Here is a 20723-nt window from a genome sequence, read left to right on the forward strand (position 1 = left end):
ATCATTTCCTATAGTGGGAAGCAGATTTAGGTGGTGGCTGTAAGAGTGATGTGTGCTTGGGTTCAACAAAAGCTCAAATAGGTTGGTTAGTAGGGAGAACTGGGTTTAGGGAATACCCTGTAGGCAAAGGGTTGAAGTTGTCCTTGTAAAGTGAAAGTGGCTCAGTTGTGTTTGACTCTTTGCAACACCAGGGACTATATACATTCCATGGAATTCTCCAGGAGAGAACACTGGAGTGGGTAGCCTTTCCCTTCTCCAGGGGATCTTCCCAACCCAGGGATCAAACCCAGGTCTCCCGTATTGCAGGTGGATTCTTTACCAGCTGAGCCACAAGGGAAGCCCAAGAATACTGGAGTGGATAGCCTATCCCTCCTCCAGGATGGGCTGGAGGATCCTATCCCTTCTCTAGCGGATCTTCTCGACCCAGGAATCAAACCAGGGTCTCCTGCATTGCAGGCAGATTGTTTACTAACTGAGCTACCAGGGAAGCCCCATAGTCACAAACAAATATAAGTACTAAGTATGCTAAAGTAGTAACAATCCTCCAATTATTTACTACTTTATAATAGGCAAAGCACTTTCCTAAACATTTGCTAAAAAGTATAAAATGAGGAGAAGCATTAATAATGAGAAATAGAGAATCCAGTCTTCAGCATGAGCCAAACAGACCCGAGTTGGATTCACCAGGTGAATCACCCTTCAATAAACTTGATGATTTGACCTCTCTGAGCCTTCCTCCAGCTTTAACATGAGGATAATACCTGCTTTCAGGGTTGTGGTGATTGAAAATGATGCCTGTGAAGTACCCAGCATATAAACTCTAGGTACACAGTAGTTATTGCTCTAGACAAGAGCAGGGTTGCTTCTGAAATTTCAGTGGGTGGAGACACAATGATGGGAATAGTGAAAAGGATAAGGTCACCAGACATCCCTGCGTCAGGGCTAAGTAGAGTAGTGTGGGCCTGGGGAAGGGAGAGAGATAGGAACAGAAAGAAGAAAAAGGCATCAGGATGGGCTAGGGAAGGAAGACTAGATGGGCAAGAAGGCAGCATAGCAGAGTCAAGAAACTGGCTGGAGGGCATAGGAGGAGGGGCAAAAGGAACCATGGAAAGAGCCCATCAACCTAGAACAAGTTAAAGGGCCCAGATGGGTGGCCGGGATGGGGGGAGACCAATACCAGAATATGCTATGGCCATGGACAGGACACACATATGTCATAGGCAAGAAAGGAGGGCCACTGTTAAGTCTCCTGACGTCCTTAGCCATGTGGAGGGCAAGAGGCTGGTGGGCTGGGTTTGTACTTCAGCGGAGGGAATATAGTTGCCCTGAAGACTAGAAGGGTGATGGGATGTTTGGCCATTTCCACCCCTGCTCCAACTCCGGTGGGTGGCACGGAAGTGTACTAGGGCCCTGCCCTTGAAGGGGTGGGCCTGGGTGTACTCTGCGTCACCTCCCACTGTGCTGAAGCAGCACCTACTTGAAGTCAACAGGCTCGAGGTTGCTAGGCTACAGCGGTCAAGACTGGGTTCCCCAGGAAGATCTGGGGGAGTAGGGAATGGTGGTGGGAGAAGAGTCTGAACCAGGGACCAGCTTCACAGAGCATGATTCTGACTCTTTTTTGCCTTCTCCAGGTGGTACCAGTGATAGAAGGAACCATTCTGAGGTTAGATAATAAGATGACTCAGGCAGGATCCCAAAGCTATTTCAGAGAAAGTTAAGGAAAGGGAAGGCAGGGCACATCCCTAAGCTTCTAAGGCACTTTGAAGAAAGCCAGCCCCCACTCCCCATCAAACACTCTGTGGTGGACCCACAGCACTGGGACTGGGGAATGTGGGGATCAAGGCGGGAGATCCTCCCACCCTTGATGTGGGGAACCTATCACCAAACTGACCCTGCCAACCTGCAAAGGCACTCGCTATCCCCACAAGTAAGCTGGGAGGTGAGGTGCTCTGCCTGCTGCCCGGCCAGCAGGCTCTGAGCGGGAAAGCCATCTGGCACCAGAGGAGGGATGCTGAGGCCAACTGGCACCCTGGACAGAGCCATGTGCCAGCTGGGCCCTGGGCAGAGATTCCTGCCAACTGGCACCAAGGCCAGAGCTTCAGTGGCTGGTCCAACTCCTCTGCGTGGCCTTTGTAGTTGCTCTTCTAGTTCCTTTTACTGGAGAATTCCTGACACACGCGCCTGCCCCTGTGTGCTCACAGGACATCCTACTGATGGCCTTGTAGGAAAAAGGCTGGCAAAGGAGCTGGCTGTGTCCAGACCTCTACTAACCTGTGTTAGACCCCACGTAACTGCAGAGCCCTTGAAACGCAGCTAGTCTAAGTTCAGACCTGCTGTGAGGGTAAGACATGCTGGATGTCCACTTAGTGTGGGGAAAAAAGCCATACAATCTTTCCCAATATTTGTATATTGGATCAATTTGTATACTGTACATTGGATCCTACACGCTGGAGGTCCACTTAGTGTGGGGAAAAAAGCCATAAAATCTCTCCCAATATTTGTATATTGGATCCTACCCAGTGGTCTGGTCCAGTGGATAAGAATTGCCTGCCAATGCAGTGGACAAGGGTTTGATCCCTGGTCTGGGATGATTGCACACACCATGGGGCAGCTAAGCCTGTGTACCACAACTACTGAGCCTGTGCTCCGAAACAAGAGAAGCCACTGCAATGAGGAGCTTCTGCACCGCAGCTAGAGAGGAGCTCTCACTCATCGCCACTGGAGAAAAAGCCAGTGTTTAGCAACAAAGACCCAGCGCAGCCAAAAATAAATACATAAAAACATTAAAACAATTTAAAACTTTAAAAGATACTGTGTATATTGATTACATACTAACATGATAGTATTTTTGATACGCTGGGTTAAGTAAAACATGGTATTAAAACTAATTTGGCCTTTCTTTCCTCTTCTTCTATTTGTTTTGTAAGGTAGCTGCTAGAAAGTTTAAAGTTACATACATGGCTTGCATTTGTGACTCGCCTCCTATTTCTGTTGGACAGCACTGCTCTGCACTGTGTTCTCTGGCTTCATTCATCCTCGTGGGAACCCTGAAAGGTAGGCAGAGCAGGGAGCAAGAAGCCCAATCCACAAATGAGAATCTGAGCCTTATTCATTCATCCTTTGCCCCATAAGTATTTACTGAACTCACTGTGGGTCTGGCACTAGGAATACGGTGGAGGACAAAGCAGGCAGGATTGAGTCTCAGAAAGGAAAACTGACCTGCCTGAGAGCAGGGAGCTGGTAAGGGGTGGGACTAGACCCCACACTGCAGAGGCTGAAGCCAGGGCCCTTTTCCCTATACTCCCATGTGTAGAAAAGGCAGAAAGGTGATGAGTGTCAGAATCAAATGAAAAATTCAAACCCCTTCACTTTACTTTCCTGTGGCTTTCAGGTCTCTGTAGAGGAAAGACAGTGAGCTGTGAAATCCTACATGTCTGGGGTCTATTTCTAGCTCAGCCTCCTGAGAGCTTCAGTTTCTTCTGTTTCAAAATAGGGGTAATAACACCAAGCAAGGAGTTTTTCTGAAGACAAAGGGAGGTAACTAATGCAGATTCTGGCACTCAATAAACGTCTTTTCTTTCTCCTTTAACAGATAGGTCCCAAAGAGGTTTCCATCAGACCTGGCTCCTCTTTGAAGACTCACGGTCAAAGTCAATGCTGTATAGTTCTCCTTTCCTAAACGTGGTTCTCTGCAGCCCTTCTTGACATAAAAACGAGCTCAAAAAAGATGTCTTAACTGGGCACTAAGTTAGTATACACGGGCCTCAACACCTTGATGGGCATCTAGAAGGATGTCTGCCAACTGAAATGTCTTTGAGGTACCTTGTCTGGGTACTCGCTCACCCCACCCCCACACTGAGTGAGACCCTCCTCCGATGCCCACACTTCACACATCACTGCCCGTTGGCTTACAGGTCCCCCTGGTCAGCTTGAGCTCTTAAAGACAATGGCCATGTTCTCCTCTGTCCCACAGCCCCTGACACACAGTTTGATGACTGCCCGATAAACGTTAAATGTGGAGTGGGGAGAAGATGGCATTTTTCTAACCAGCAAAAAGGAGCCAGTTGCCACGGCTGGTCGGAGCAGGTCAAGGCTCTCGACTCAGTCCCTTACAAACCGGTTTAGCATCACAGAGAGAAACTGCCCCCCACCACCACCCACTGCAATGCCTGCCACACAAAAAAGCAGAAGGTTCAGTTACAGTTAAATTTCACACGAGTGATTATTTCTTAGTACAGTATGCAATCTTTGGGACACACACTAAAAAGATCATTCTTATCGCAATTTTGAATTTAACTGGGCAAACTATTTTAACTTGTTCAATTTGGAAACCCTTCAATTTTAGCTGGTCCTCTCAAATATTATAATGCTGATCATCAGTAGAACCAGGAATGAGATGTGGGTGGACCTGTGCCAACTGGTTACCAGTTATCTTACTGCAAAGAAGTCCCAACACCTAAGACCTGGGGCTGGAAATCAGGGAAGGAGAAGGACAGGAGAATTAGGACAAAGAGAATTAGAATAAAACCTCATGATTATAGGTGACAGGTTAACTAAAATGAGGTCTTCCAAAGTCATTCATATCACAGTCCTGAAGCCTAGAATCTGTCACCTTACTCTTACATGGCAAAAAGGACTTTGCAGATGTGATTAGATTCGGGTTCTTGAAATGGGAGATTATGCTGGGTCAGCTTGGTGGGCCCACAGTAACTACAGGGGTCCTTCCACCCGAAAGCAGCAGGAGGAGGATCAGGGTCAGAAAAGGAAACATGACGATGGAGACCGAGCTCTGTGATGCAGCCTGAGAAGGTCTCAGCCACCCTTGCCGGCTTGAAGACCAAAAACACCACCAGTCAACAAGTGCAGGCGCCTCCTCCCAGAAGCTGGAAAAGGCAGGGAGGTCTGACCTCGAGAACTGTAGGGTGACCACATGTGTGGTGATTTGTTACAGCATCGATAAAAAACTGATACATGGTGACAGCAAGAAGAAACTGTCACATCATTTTTTCCAGAGAAGAAAATAACTACTTCAGAGATCCCTTCCTTAGCAAAGACAATTAACAGGACTAGACAGGATACCATGTCTACTTACTTAATGCTATTTCATATTTTCCTGACAATAACTCTGAGATAAACTAGTAACATCATTTCTACAGGTGGAGAGACTGGGACTCAGAGAGGATTTGTAACTTGCTGAAGACCACCCAGCCACTGTGGCTGCTAAGTCAGATGGGGGTGTCCCCAGGCTGGGAGACGGCATGTGTAGTCTGGGCTAGGGTGGGGTGGGGGCTGTGACTTTTTTGGGATCTCTACTAAGACCCCCACATTCTTCTTTCCACTATGATCGCTAACCTAACTGCACTTGCAATACACATGCTGTGGCTTGTTTTTCTGTGTTTTTTGCTTTGTTTATGCTTGGAAAAGTATTAAACTTTGTCTCCAGTTATTCAGAATGCCATGCTTCTTGCTCAGTTTTGGTTTGCTGTCGTCAGACGCCTCAAAGCAGGAAAAAATAACATTTCCACACACTCGTGTGGCACTTTTCAGCTTATGAAGTGTCTCCACAGTCATTAGTTCATTGGGCTTCACAGCTGGTTGGGGGAAATGGGCATCCTTCTCCTTGTTTTACAGAGAGGAACACTGAGGCTTCAGTAAGGACAAAGGGATGCCGGTTCAGGTCACACAGCTGGAAATGGGCTCTTCTGACACCATCTGCTCACCTAAAACCTGGGAGAATGGGATAGAAAGGGGGCAGATGGGGAGACAGTAAGGAAGGGCCCAGGATTTCTGGGTCAGCACAGCCAGGAGCCCAGGACAGGAGGGAAGAGGGAAGGAGTTACTGATCGGTCACTCCAGTTACAGACTGGACATATCCATTCAGTGGCTGCTGGTATGCTGGTGGGCGCCCAACCCAAATGCATTGCGGAATAGCCTATATTCCTTCTTAGCAAGTGGTCGGAGGAATTCCAGGGTGCTGAGAGTACAGAAGGCGGACCTGTCCATTCAAAAGAGCCTTAAGAAGCTGTTCTACTGGGACCAGGAATGATGGTCTTCCCATACCACTCTGGGTCTGATTTTATCAAGAACTTGCAGAGCTGCTGCTGCTGCTGCTGCTAAGTCACTTCAGTCGTATCCGACTCTGTGTGACCCCATAGACGGCAGCCTACCAGGCTCCCCTATCCCTGGGATTCTCCAGGCAAGAACACTGGAGTGGGTTGCCATTTCCTTCTCCAATGTGCAGTCAGTCCCTAATGCAGCATGGATATTCGTTTCCTGAGCACCAAACATTCTCAGTCTCCCCTACAAGCCCTGCCCACTTGAGCGTAGACTTGCAGGCTGGGAGCTGATGCTTCAGGAGCTTAAGACCTGGGCTGCCTCTCTACCCCATATCAGGGCATGCAAGGCAGTGTTCTGGAGAGAGTTTGTTTAGGAGTCAGACTGTGACTAGATTCTCGGTCTGCCGCTTAACTATCTGAGCAACCCTGAGCCTGCCGTTTTTAACCTTGATCGAGGGCATTAAATGACATGGTGTAAATCAAGTACCTTGCACAGTTCCTGACACAATAGGTGCTCAATTAATGATAGTGACTATACAAGCAAAAATTGTTATCAATGCTCAGTTTCACTAAGGTTCATGAAGCTGACCTTGTAAACTGACAAACCTAATTTCCAAGCGCAGCAGCAAAACTTTCTGCCACAAAGACAGAAGCCAAGGCTAAGCCTGTTCCTGAGTCAGTGGAGAACTCTCTATTGGGGAATCTATGCACAGCTCTTTGCATAAACGGCTCGCTGCCTCCCCACTGCAGGGAGCCTTGTTTGGTGCTAAGGTTTGTGGGTTTAGTGATTCTTAGGCCAGGGGGCAATACCTCTTCCTGTGTCTAAAATGGAAACAACTGCTAATTCATACCCTTGAAAAAATTGGCTGCAAAGCCAGCTTTATTGATAGAGCCGTCAGACACAAACTTCATCCACATTCTATTCGAGCTGGACTTCACATCGTCTGGCTTCTCATAGCCACAGAAGTGCCCGATCAAGGCGCTGCCTTCCGTGAAGCCGTCACGGATTTCCAGGTAGTCATATGCACAGCTGTCATGCCTTTCGATCTAAATAGAGAAACAGAGGCAACATGGAAGATAGCAGCTCAGCCTCAAGGTTTTCAATCTAAGAAAGGAAACTAAATATCACTCTCAAAAACCTAACCAGGAGGCCAAAGGGCCCAAGTGTGTCCTGGAACTTTTCCAAGCTGTCTCCTACCTGCATAAGGCAAGGATGAATCAAGCTGCAAAGACATTAAGTCATGATAAACTGGGAAGAAAGAGTCAATAAAATGTCCTGCGACCCCATTCTAGACTTTTGCTTCAATGATTCCCCCCATCCTCTCCAACAGCCTTCAGAAAGGAGGCAGATGGCAATTTCAAAACCTGCAGAGGTTTTGATACCAGATGTCCTGGCAAAATGTGCCTTGGACTTGAAATAGCCTCTTGGGTTCCTGTTTTCAACCCCAAACTGGAAACTCGTCTTTACAGAGCAGTGTCTAAGACCAGCAGTACTCACCTCAAAAGCTTGGAAGGTAAGCCCCACGTGATACCCCTCCGAAACGGTAATCCTCCAAACACATTCCTTGGAAGGTCTGTAATCATCCGGGTAGTTAGGAGATTGAATCTGACCAGCGTCTTTGTTAATGTCTCCCCCACAGGTAGCTTTAGAAAAAGAGCCAGGAGGAAGGGGGTCCCCCGTCAGAGCTCACTAAGGAAGTACACCGCTAGGTGGCTCCACTTGCCAACATTTTCGTTTCCAATGGACTGATGCCTCCGGAAAGGCATAGTTCCCTGTGTTTGCAACTCTGAATTTTTCTCATATAAAGAAAATAACCATGGAAAGCAGTGGCTCTCTACCTTTGCTGGGCATCACAATCACCTGGGAGATTTTTTTTCCAGCTCTGGGATCAGGGGCCACACCTCCAGAAGTTCCGATCAAGTGTGCAGGTATCGGGGGCAGGGGGCAGGGGGCAGGGGGCGGGCGGGCGGGCGGGGGGGGGGAGGTGGGGTGTTGAGGGAGGGGTCCCAGCAGCAGTGACATCTGACGTCCCCCCATGACCCTGATGCAGAGGAAGGAGGGCCATGGGTAGAGACTGATGTGTACATACGCACACCCATGCTATTTCCTTTATAAAAACAAAACTTGGGACTTCTAAGACTCTGAGCTCCTAATGCAAGGGGCTCAGGTATGATACCCTAGTCGGGGGAGTAGATCCCACATGCCACAACTAAAAATGTCCCACATGCTGTAACTAAGACCTGGTGCAGCCAAATAAATAAATATAAAAAAAAAAACCCAAACTTGGACCTCTCCAAAAGTACAATCTAAGTCCCCAAGGGACTTTTCCTCTGGGGGAGGGAGGGCACAGGGTTATGTAGCCAGAGAGACCCAATATGTAGAATAGACAGAAGCAGAATTGCACTGGTGGCAGCTGCCTAGAGCCCAGACCTCTTGGTTTCCTCAACCATTATGGTGGCCTCACAGGCCCTTCCAAGAAATTAGTTGGAAATTCCTGGACGTTGTCCAAAGTCCTCGTTTCACAAATGAAACTCAGAGAGGTTGGATTCTTTGCTCAGGCTCACACAGCTACTCAGAGGTGGCTTGCATTTCCACAGGGTTCTCTAAGCCCCCAACACCATTCCCACTGGACTCTAATGGGGGTTGAGCAGGGTAGTGACAGGTAGACTGCCTGTGTTGAAGGGAGCCCAGCTGGCCTCTCTGCTTCCAGACAAGGAGGAAGGGGACAGCAGCTACCCCACCCTCATGGCACCGGCAGCTGCTGCCCGGGCCAGGGTGGGAAGGGGCACAGGCTGCATGGGAAGGACAGAGGTGCATCAGGAGCCATACTGGCGGCCTCTCCCCTCCTGAACAAACCTTCATATACTGCGAAGAAGCCCTTGCCCAGGATGTTGCTGCTGCTTCGGAATTCCACCCAGAGCCGGCTGTCCGTGGAGATGAGGGGCTCTGGGACTTTGTCGCCACAAAACCTACCTGGGAAAGGGAAAAGAACTGTCAGGCTGCTGGCAGACGGCAAGGAGGGGCTCAGCACAAGCGGCAGGGCGGGCAGTGCTGCTTCAGATGAGGTTCAAGGGGAGCAGTCCTCACCGGGTGACTCATCCTGTAGCACTGAAGGACGAAAAGCTGGAATGGAAACAGTGACCGCTGGTGTGCCTCCTTCCGGAGAGTCTCACACATCAATCAACTGAGTACCCAGAATGTGGCCCCTCCCCTGCCAGGGGGTCATGATGAGTGCTGAGGGGTAGGAGGACATCTCAGCAAGGCCAGGGGTGGGGTGGTGGTCTGAGCGAGTGATGAGGGTCCCCCACGGTATTTCTACTACATATGTAGCCTTCTATTTGAGGGGCATGCCTTATACCTCCCTTGCCCCAGGAAGGGTTGCCAGAGGACACAAGATGACGTGATCAGATCTTCTTGGCTTTTGAATTCCACAAGTCTGGTCACAACACCAAAAATTTAGGAAAGTACACAGTGAATAAGAGCACATTCCCTTCCCCTTGTTGTCTTAGAGAGATTCCTGGGATGGAGAAGCAAGGGGCTAGGGGGCAGAGAATTGGAGAGGGCACCATGGGACCTCTGAAATGACTTGGTGCCCCAGGTGGACAAGGATGATAGATGCCCCCAGGGAGGTTTAAGGAGTTGGGAGAAGCAGAGAGCTGTGTCCCTGGGGGCCGTTCCTGGCAGAGCCCTGAGGGGCAACAAGACCCTGGATCCCCCATGTCCCACCTGGGCTCAGAACAGGAGTGTCTATATGGTTTCTTAAGACATTAAGGCAGGAGACAGGCAGGCAGAGTTCCTCAGGAAAAGCAGGGCAGGATGGCAGCAAGAGGACCCCTGGGAAGGAACTTTCCCATGGCCCAGAGGGCCTGGACAGTCACTGAATGTCTCCCACAGAACATCTTCTAGGGAGATATGGACTTGGCACTGATCTGCATGGGCCTGGAGGAGCTGAGACAGGATAAGGCTCAACAGCCACTTAGATGCCAGAGGGCTGGAGACCAGAGCGGGGTGAGGCCGAACCAGGAATGCCAGCTGGGATAGCAATGCAGAGGCCCTTGGGACACCAGGCTCTGGCACAAAGTGTGCCCCCTACTGGCACTCAGCGGGTGGGGGGGACACAAATTGACTTCAGTTAAGTTCCCACTATCTGATGCAAAGGGACTCAAAATTGCTATTGAACTTGCATCACTGAAAATACAAATAAATGTGTATTTCTTAAGCGTATGAATACATTCTATGAAATCTGGACCTTTTACAGAAGAAAACGGGGAAGGTCAGGCCTTCCCAGAGCACGGTCATCCTTGACTATCATCACTTCCATGCCACATAAGGATAGCAGCACAGCAAGAATGGAGATGGGTGTGGGGTGGGAGATGGGCGGAGTCACACTGAGCAGCTCACAACACAGACTAGCCAAGGTCTATGTGGATGGAAAGTCCATGGTTCTGCCAAGTGCTAACAGTATGAGTCACTCAAAAATCCATGTAACATTGTGGAGGAGTGGGGAATGATTGTGATGGGTATGGGTCTTCTTTGAGGGCTGATGAAGATGTTCTAAAGCTGTGGTGATGGCTGTACAAATCTGTGAGCATGCTAACACTGCTGACATGCATGCTTTAAATGCAGAGTTGTATGGTGAGTGAATTTCATCTCCAAAAACCATTTTAAAGTTCATTTGACAGGTATTTAATGGGTATCCCTTTATTGCCCTTCTGAGAAATGCAGGAGTGAGATGGGGAGGAATAAAAGCCACTATATAGTAAAAGACACTTGCTATTGGCCAACGGGGGTCAACATTCTTTAAGAGTGACACAGAGGGTAGAGGCTCCTAGTTCAGTTCAGTTCAGTCGCTCAGTTGTGTCCGACTCTTTGCGACCCCATTGACTGCAGCACACCAGGCTTCCCTGTCCATCACCAACTTCCAGAGCTTGCTCAAACTCATGTCCATCGAGTCAGTGATGCCATCCAACCATCTCATCCTCTGTCATCCCCTTCTTCTCCTGCCTTCAATCTTTCCCAGCATTGGGGTCTTTTCCAGTGAGTCAGTTCTTCACAACAGGTGGCCAAAGTATTGGAGTTTCAGCATCAGTCCTTCCAATGAACACCCAGGATTGATCTCCTTTAGGATGGACTGGTTGGATCTCCTTGCAGTCCGAGGGACTCTCAAGAGTCTTCTCCAGCACCACAGTTCAAAAGCATCAATTCTTCGGCACTCAGCCTTCTTTATAGTCCAACTCTCACATCCATACATGACGACTGGAAAAACCATAGCTTTGACTAGACGGACCTTTGTTAGCAAAGTAATGTCTCTGCTTTTTAATATGCTGTCTAGGTTGGTCATAGCTTTTCTTCCAAGGAGCAAGTGTGTTGGAAGGCTCCTAACCTTCCAATTCTGGCCACCTGCAGCCTTTTGGATCTGGGGAGCTTAATAAGATGAGCTGAAACTGTTGTTGAGAATTGAGCAGGGAAAAATCCATCAGACGCTTCTACACTTCTAGTAACCGCTCCTTCAGCATCACTGATTAGTATCAATTAGTTTTTGGAAAACAACATGTAAACCTGGGGAGGTATTTCTCACCAGTGAGGAGACAGAGCCACTGGATGCTTGTTCACAAAAGGAACGGTTTCTCAGCCAAACTCAGTTTCAAGTCCAAATTCCTTCTTTGAAAATCCCAGCTGTCACAGCTGCTGGAGATGTTTCCAAAAGAGAGAGGGACTTCCACTGCCTTGTTGCCTAAGAATCCAACCAGATGAGATTGAACCATCCACCCTGGGGCCACAGGACAACCTGCCTCTGCTCCACTATCTGGGAGGAGGTAGAAATTACAGGTCAGCTGGATTTTACTGCCTTGTGCGTGTGTGCTTAGTTGCTCAGTCGTGTCCAGCTCTTCGCAACTCCGTGGAGCCCACCAGGCTCCTCTGTCCATGGGGATTCTCCAGGCAAGAATACTGGAGTGCCATGCCCTCCTCCAGGGGATCTTCCCAAACCAGAGACTGAACCCAAGTCTCCTGCATTGCAGATTCTTTACTGTCTGAACCACCAGGGAAGCCCCTTTACTGCCGTGGCAGAGCTAGACTTGGTAGAATAAATCACAAATTATTTCTAAGCAAAATCTCCCCAAATCACCTTGCAATTCTTAACCTGACCCTCCTACACTGTCCTTAGACTGATGTCACCAGAATCTTACCTTCACAGTAATGGTTCTAATAAAAGCCCCCTTTTAAACTGAGCTAGTCTATACCAGACACTGTCTTATGCACATTATATAGATTATCTATTTGTCTCCCTACTACCTTTTGAAGTAGGTGCTATTATTAATCTCATTTCTGAAAAAAAAACTGAGCCTTGGAGAATTTGAGTTGAATTATGCTCAATTTATGGAGGAGGAGATGGCAACCCACTACAATATTCTTGCCTGGAGAATCCCATGGACAGAGGAGCCTGGAAGGCTACAGTCCATGGGGTCACAAGGGTCAGACACAACTTAGCGACTAAACCACTACCACCATACTCAAGTTATGCTCAAGACTGTAACCCTGGGGTAGGAAATGGCAACCCACTCCAGTGTTCTTGCCTGGTAAATTACATGGACAGAGGACCTCGCAGGCTGCAGTCCATGGGGTCACAAAGAGTCAGACACGACCGAGCGACTGACCACACTGGCACATATTCAAGACTGTAAGTGTAGTAGGATTTGAACCTTAGCAGCCTGAGAGCTTGACTTTCACCCCAGTCTAACCCTCTTCATCATGCTCACCATTACTGCCACCCACCATCCAAAGGAACGTCTCTGTTTTGGACTCAGTTCGAAATACTGTACATTTTTTGATCAATAGACATCAAATCTGTTCTCTGGGAATGTAATCACTATTCCCATTTCCTAATTTGGAAACAGACACATTGGAATGATGATCAAAGCCTCAAACCATAGAGCAAGCCTGTGGCAATGCCAGGCATGCCAATTTGCCTCATGCTATGGGTTCTGCTCATTTGGGAGGCTGCCCCTGCCCAGGGAGCCCCAGTAGTGGGGCCACGCGACACTGACTGGCCGGCCTGGCCTTTCTGAACTTCCCTCCCCACTTCAGGGAAGGGGGGAAAAAAGCTTTTGTGCGCATTGTGGTGGTACAGAATGCCCAAGGATGGTTCTGCATACAAAAGTGCATTGTTAGAGTAATTCCTCTAGCAGAAAGAAGGGAGGAGAATCCAATTAATAGGCCAGCATTTCAGGTTACTCGATGAGTTCTGCTCAGCCACCTTTCTCCCCTCTCTAGGTGCAAACTCATCAGTGACCCTCAAAACTGAAAAATGAATCTGCTACCTTTAAGCAGGCGTGAAATGTTCTCAATCTACTTACATTTCCCTTTAATCAGGATGTGAAAAGCTGGGTCCCAAACAGCCTCCTCCCAGGGAGACTAACAGGCTGGAGAGAAATTGGAGGAGAGAAAAGGTGTCAAATTCCTAAACTGAACTCTGGTTCCCGCCTTTGGAGGAGGAGTTTAATAAGGATATCAAGAAGAGGAAATGCAGATGAGGACACTACAAGAGGACTCCATGGGGAGTCATAAAGGGTTCATTCATAAAAAGTTATGCGTCCATTATGCCTGGAGTTTCACACACTGCCCTGGGAAAATATGCAATGCACAGTTTTTCAGAGCAAGATGCATACTTTCACAATCCGCTCTAATCCGCTCTCCCTCCTGCCAAAGGGGCATTGACCTGCCTCCTCCCGGCAGATTTCATGGCACTGACCCCTCCCAGGGACCAGCTCGGCCCACACAATGCACTTGTTCCGCACACAAAAGTTCACTAACAACTGCATTTGGAAACATCAGAGCAGGCCAAATAGTTGGCAAAGGAGAACTCCTGCAAATGAAGAATGACGGTTACAGGCGCTGGGCCATGCCTTGGCTGCAGCACACTTGGCACACACACACACAGACATACACACACAAATACCTACACACACTCACTGCAAAAGTGTAAAATCTGAGCAAAACAGAAAACCCACACACAAAAACCATCACTGACAATGACGAACAGCAAAAGCCCCATCGAATCAATGAACGTGTGGTCAGAGTTCCCAGGATCTGCAGTGAGAAAATTCTTGTTTCAAGTTCAAGGGGTGGCTGGAAATCCCTCTGTCTGTGCCCATTTTCAGGAGCGTGCCTTGGCCCTCTCCAGGGAACTTTAGGAACAGAGAACGTCCCCCCCTCCTGAGCTTTTCAAGTCTATCACGTTCCCTAGGGGGTATGGGGTGCCAGATTTAGCAAACAAAAATACAGGAAGCCCAGTTCAATTTGAATTTCAGATAAACAACGAATCATGCATTTTTATCTGGCAGTCCTATGGGGAGTCCCTTCTAGATTCACAGTCCCCTCACCGCATCAGCGGGACTTCTAAGTTCTGAACTGATCTCAAGCCACTAGCAGGCTGTGTGGCCTTGGTGAGTCGGCTTGCTCTGGGGAGTGCGGGTTTCTCGTGAAGGTGTGTGATGAAGTGACTCAAAGACCCACATGATTCCACGTTCTCAAGAAACTCCTCCCACACAGTCTTTTTTAAAATTCAATTATGAAATATTTGGATGCCTTCTTATAAAAAAGCCAAATAATCCAGAACTACGCAAAGCAAACCATGAGGTTGCCCCCTCCCGACGCTTTCTTTCTCTGAGGCAACCACCTTCCTTAGTTTGCTGAGAGCCCTTGCAGCCCTGTTTCTGTGTATTTGGTACCAGACAAGTACACATGCACAAATATTTATCGGGAAGTGGGATCATTCCCTGACCCACCACGTGGAGATCCTGATTCAACAGTTTCCCAGGAATCTCACAGAAATCTTCCCCACCGATGCTGGGGTGCAGCCAGGTTTTGGAACCTCTGCAACCAGGAGAGCAGCCCTCTGTTTTTATTTTGTTGCACCCGATCGGTGCTATCTACAAAGCCATGCCTGCCCATACACACTGCATCTGCTCACGTTGGACAGGAAGCAGAAACCCAGGGCAGACAGCCTCCACCCTGCCATCAGGAGGCATAACCCATCTGTCCCGAAGTGCACACACTCCTCTCTGTCTGTGCCTGGCCTGGGAATCAGTTTCTTGCCCTGTCTTCCTGGACCACCGACTACCTGACTGACCTCCCTACCAGTGATAACCTGGCACCCTACACTCAAAGCCGGCTTTGGCTATGTTCCCACCCCAGAGGACACAAATACCTACCTATTTGTACCTCTAGGAACTTAAGCTCATGGCCCTCTGGACTGAGAGGACTTGTGTGCCCTTCCCGGCAGTAGCTGACCTGGCTGAGACCCTTTGGCCATATGGAAGCTTAGTATCTGCCAGGCCCCCTGGGTCCAGCCAGACCTTCCATCCCTGTCTCTCCTGAGCTATTCTGGAATCTGACAGGAAGTTGGGCTTGGCCTGGCAGGGAAATTGCCCACCTTAGCTCTCTCCACTCTTTCCTGCTTCCATCTTTAGCCAGCTGTCATACTCAGCCCAGTCACTGGAAGCATCACAAGTACGGCTTTTTGCCCACGTGAAGATCTGCCAGGGACAAGGTTTGCACAGAGAACTTAGAGTGGTCCACCTCAGAAGCCCACCCTGAACAGCAGTCTATAAACAACCCACTCTCAGCAGAGACCCTCCCAACTGACTCCTTAGGCTCTGCTCCTCTTTCTGGTTCCACCATGGTTGACATTCCTGGACCAAATGAGTCCCCATGTCCATGTCCTGACACCGATGTCATCAGGCCTCTATATGACCTGAACTTTCCCTGGTCACCCTTAGAGATCTCTCTTCTGGTGATCAATCCTGAGTGAACTGACCTTTCTCTTTATGCCAGTTACCCACTGCCTCTCACTCAAAGGCCCATCTGTCTTTTCATCGATGAGTTCATGTACTGTTCATCTTCCCAAAAGAATACATGTTTATCAGAGAAGAATTAGAAAATACAGCTAAACCAGGAACAACAAGAGAATACATTTTTATATCCATCATCCTGAAATAACCACTGTTATTTATTTACATTTCTAACTTTACTTAATATTTATATTGTAGGTCATAAAATGTTTCCTTCCAGTTGAATCCAGCCTGCATGATTGTTTTCAGTAATTTTGCTTTGGGCAATCCGAGTCAGGGTATTTACCGTTTAGTTTGCCACACTCCCCACCACTCCTTACTTTATTATACCAATGCCATCTCTCTCATTTATACCTTATCCCCGCTGCTGCTGCTGCTGCTGCTAAGTCACTTCAGTCATGTCTGACTCTGCAACCCCATAGATGGCAGCCCACCAGGCTCCTCTGTCCCTGGGATTCTCCAGGTAAGAATAATGGAGTGGGTTGCCATTTCCTTCTCTAATGCATGCATGCATGCTAAGTCACTTCAGTTGTGTCCAACTCTGTGCGACCCTATGGAAAGCAGCCCTGAAGGCGTCTGATTTTGCAATGCTTCGTAATATATATGCTTTTGTTAAAACAGAATCTTACTGCATATCCATTTTGCAACACCTTTTGCATAGCAACATACAACAAACATCTTTCAGTATCAATAAATAGTCCAACTTTGTTTTTAATGGCTGGATAGTTTTCCACGGAAAAGATGCATTATAATTTATTCATCTAACCCCTACTGTTGAATATTTAAATTGTTTTCAATGTTTCCTGCTTCAGTGAATGTCCCTGTAGCGAGAGCTTTGCACACTTCCTTAATTAGTTCCCTAGGATAAATTCCAAGAAGTGGAACGGCTGGGTCAAAGAGTATTCTCAGTTTTAAAAGCTTTTAACATGTGCGGCCAAATGGAGTGTTCAGAGTTTTACAACGACACCAACCCGTGAGAGCTTCCTGTGACTGGTAGATGGCCCCTTCCAAACATTTAAGAGCATCGCAGAGAGCATCTGAGTGCGCCCCTCTTAAGGCTCTCTGAAGTCAACTCACCCAACAGGGGGGCTTTTCTCCAGTAACCATCCCGGACCTCCACGTAGTCGTACCAGCACAGGCGGCTTTTAAACAAATCCATGGATGTGAAGTTTAAGACGATCTGTAAAGAGTTACCGTAAAGTGAGTTTTGGCAGCCAAGTCTGAGGAGTTTTGAAGACACATCTTGCATAGCAGTGTTCTCACGTTACCCTTTAGCATACAGAGCTCTCAGACCACAGTAGGAGTGTCCTCTCAAAAACGCATTCACAGGAAACCTCATGACATTAAATAACAAACCTTAAACAGGATGAGGAGTAAACAGAGGAGAGGGGTTCTATGGTTCTGTCTGGGGAATAGCTTGAGCTTTTGAAGTCCCTTAGTGGTTTACAGAAAGCAAGACGCATTAAAACACAGGCCAGGATGCCTTGAGACTGGGGATTTGGGAGGAGGTAAGGGGTCAGTGAAGTTCAGAGATACGAAAAGATCTTAAAACATCATCAATCATTCTAAAGGGCCTGGGGTGAGCCTGAGTGCATCTGAGCATCTCTGTGATCAATGTTCCCCTGGTCGTGACCTCACTCTTCTGAGGTGTGGTGTGTTAATAACCTTCCTATAGTTTCGTTCATTCATTCCGCCATTGTTAGTTGATCACCTACTGTGTGCCAGTCTGTGTCGGCCAATCAAGATAGAAAGGTCAGTAAGACAGAGTTCTTGCCTGTAAGTTCTCTGCCAAAACTCAGAGAAGGAGAGGAGGACAGCTGTGCTATATCAATTAGAACACTATGGAAGAGATGCTGAAAAGACAGGGATGGACAGAAAGGCATTCTGGAGCCTCAAGGAAGGAGAACTAGATTCTGCCCTGGGGACAAGGAGAAGGTTTCTTGGAGGAGGTGGCATTTAACCTAAGGGGAACGGGGACACAGAGGTAGAGGAGGGCCAGACAGAATTTTGGTGGGAGGACTTGACATGAGCAGACCAAGGAGAACTAGGGGAACTGTGCTGAGTGTTCAGCAAAGGTCATCGTGTGCATGTCTGGAGTGAGGGGGCAGGAGAGGTGAGGAGGGAGGTGGGTTTCAAGGGACTGGGAAGGAAGCTTCAGTTCCTTTGGACAACCTTGAAACCCCCTGAGGCCATTCAGTCGGTGCCTTAGTCCACAAGTGATGGAAGGGGCTGGGTGGCCCTGCAGGCTCAGCACATGGGCCCGGACCCCTCCCAGCTCAGTCAGCCCAGACTGAGGTCAAGTTTGCCCTCTCCCCTCACCCCTGCTTGGAGCCAGCCACGCATGGTGCCTAGGACTGTCTGGCTGCAACGCTCCGGTGGGCTCCTTGTCTGTGCTTGGCGTGTCCTCACCGGTCACCTCTCAGCTCTTCTCCTCTCCAGAGTCCTGCATAAGGGCAATGCCCCAGCCCCTGCACCCCTGAAGTTTTCCCAGCCGGGGCGGTGGGGGCTTTGCTCACAGTCAGTTCATCTTTTTCTAGCATCTTCATTCTCCTGCCTCCACTGACCACTTTCTTTTCTGTTCTTATAGCCCCGGGTCTTACATCTCCAAGTAAACATTTGGGCTGGAGTCTTTGTAGTGCTCTCCTGGCCACATGGAAAGGACTTGGGTCTTGTCCTCATTCTCTGGCCTCTCTGCTTGAAATCTCTCCTCTCTGGTTTTTGCACAGCAGCCCGTGCTCTGTCCACCGTCCTCTCTCTTCTGCTAGGTGCCCATTAACTGTGTTGTTCAGTCACCAAGTCGTGTCCGACTCTGCGCAACCCCATGGACTGCAGCACACAGGCTTCCCTGCCCTCACCATCTCCCAGAGTTTGCTCACACTCATATCCTTTGAATCGGTGATGCCTTTAACTTGAGGGCATCTCAAAAGAAAAACACTGTCCTCCCAGCTTCTCTGTCTGTAGGCGACACCTTCACCCCAGTCACTGAGGTGCTCTACTTCGGGGTTACTTCTCCTTGGCCTCCTTTGGTTATGCCAGCGCTGATGGACTGTCTTCCTTTGAGATGTCGGAGTCCCTGCCATGAGCCAGTCTCGCTCCCCTTCACCAGGCCTGCTGCACCCCCATCCATTCTGCACACCAGGTCTTCTGGATCAATCCTGCACTTACAGCTCATGTTTACCAGATCCCTCCTGTGCTCAGCAAACTTCAGGGGCTACCTATACATCTGTCTCACAAACTATACTTGGCTCACTTTTCAGAGCCTCCAGAGCCCAGCCTACCTGAGCTTGCTTCCTGGGTGCACCCTGATGTAGCCGTGCTAATGGGTCCCTCCCTCCTCCCTGAGGCCTTCCCTGATTGCCCAGATAAACTGGACTTTCCCTCTTTGGAACTTCCCCCTCTCTTAGAGTGATCTAGAACAGGTGAAGTCTCCTCAGCTCTCTTAGAGTGATTCTAGAGCAGGTGATAGAGAAGGCAATGGCACGCCACTCCAGTACTTTTGCCTGGCAAATCCCATGGATGGAGAAGCCTGGTAGGCTGCAGTCCATGGGGTTGCTAGGAGTCGGACACGACTGAGTGACTTCACTTTCACTTTTCCCTTTCATGCATTGGAGAAGGAAATGGCAACCCACTCCAGTGTTCTTGCCTGGAGAATCCCAGGGACAGGCTAGCCTGGTGGACTGATGTCTATGGGGTCGCACAGAGTCGGACACGTCTGAAGCGACTTAGCAGCAGCAGCAGCAAAGCAGGTAAACTCTCCCTTCTCTCTTAGAGTGATTCTAGAGCAGGTGAACTCTCCCCCTTTCTCTTAGAGTGATTCTAGAGCAGGTGTTTTTAGAGGCAGGAAGATCTGGATTTCTTTCCAGCTCTGAAATCTTGGGGAAATACTTTCCCCTTGGACCTTTAGCTTTCTCACTTGTAAAACAACACACCCACCACTGGGATTTTGACGGGACTGAATGATAAACTGTACACGGCATGTATAGTGCCATGCCTGGACATGACAGACACTCGATAAAGGGCGACTTAAAAAAATCAAGCCACACTGCGTGTACATGGGGCACTAAGTGATCTTTGCATAGCCTATCTTGAGAGTGCCCACAGCCCCACAGTTCAGGTCTCAGGACAGGGAGCACCATCTTCGACAGAGCCCTATAATCTCCTAGGAAGTGAAGTCAGTACCGGAAAATAACCAGCCAGCTCACCTCCTGTGCTGTAGCGTGTGTGTGTGTGACGTTACTCTTCTTTCAACCTGCCTGTGGATTGAAATCACTTCAGAAGTTAAAAAAAGTACTGGTGCTGAGCAAATGCCCCTCCTTCAATTAAATGAGACTCCCTAGGGGTGAAGAAAGGACTCTCAACTCTAAGCCTCTTGAAGACAGAGGTTATACCTTAGATTTCTTTCATCTCTCTCACAGTGCTGGAATTCAGGAAGGAAGGGCTCAGTAATCCTTGCTAACTGGTTGCAATATAATTCTTTAGCCTTTGTTTTGTAAAATTTCTGAACGGAAATGTTATTACAACTTCCCCAGTAACATGTTCACAATGTAAATGAATGGATAATTATTCAGGCTAATTATTTAGGTGTATTAGTGACCCATGAAGACCACAGGGGAAGAGGTTGATGCACAGGAGGTGAGACTCAAATCAATCAAGTTTGCTGATTACTAACACCTCTGGAGAAGGCTGGATGAAGCCGAAGTTGAAGTAATTGGGGCTGGAATTTCAATGATATATTCTCCCTGCTCCAGTCAGCATATGTATTCTCCCTGCCCCAGTCAGCATTTGTAATTAGGGCTTGGTGAATCTTCTGCTGTT

The 20723-nt window shown here is 48.5% G+C and overlaps 1 protein-coding gene across 1 annotated transcript in view; it reads right to left on the reverse strand.

The window, feature by feature from the left end:
• The window catches only part of TLL2 (tolloid like 2), a 144495-nt gene that overhangs the window by 19691 nt on the left and 104081 nt on the right, over window positions 1-20723 (reverse strand). The window contains exons 10-13 of the mRNA XM_055424988.2: window positions 16986-17088; window positions 8914-9030; window positions 7555-7700; window positions 6908-7103 (exon numbers count right to left, since the gene is read on the reverse strand). Coding sequence (XP_055280963.2) covers window positions 6908-7103; window positions 7555-7700; window positions 8914-9030; window positions 16986-17088 — 562 coding nt within the window. The remainder of the gene's footprint in view (window positions 1-6907; window positions 7104-7554; window positions 7701-8913; window positions 9031-16985; window positions 17089-20723) is intronic.

The sequence above is a fragment of the Moschus berezovskii genome, chromosome 12 (genome assembly GCF_049115385.1).
Source record: "Moschus berezovskii isolate FMDL1 chromosome 12, NW_MosBer_1.0, whole genome shotgun sequence".
Lineage (NCBI taxonomy): Eukaryota > Metazoa > Chordata > Mammalia > Artiodactyla > Moschidae > Moschus > Moschus berezovskii.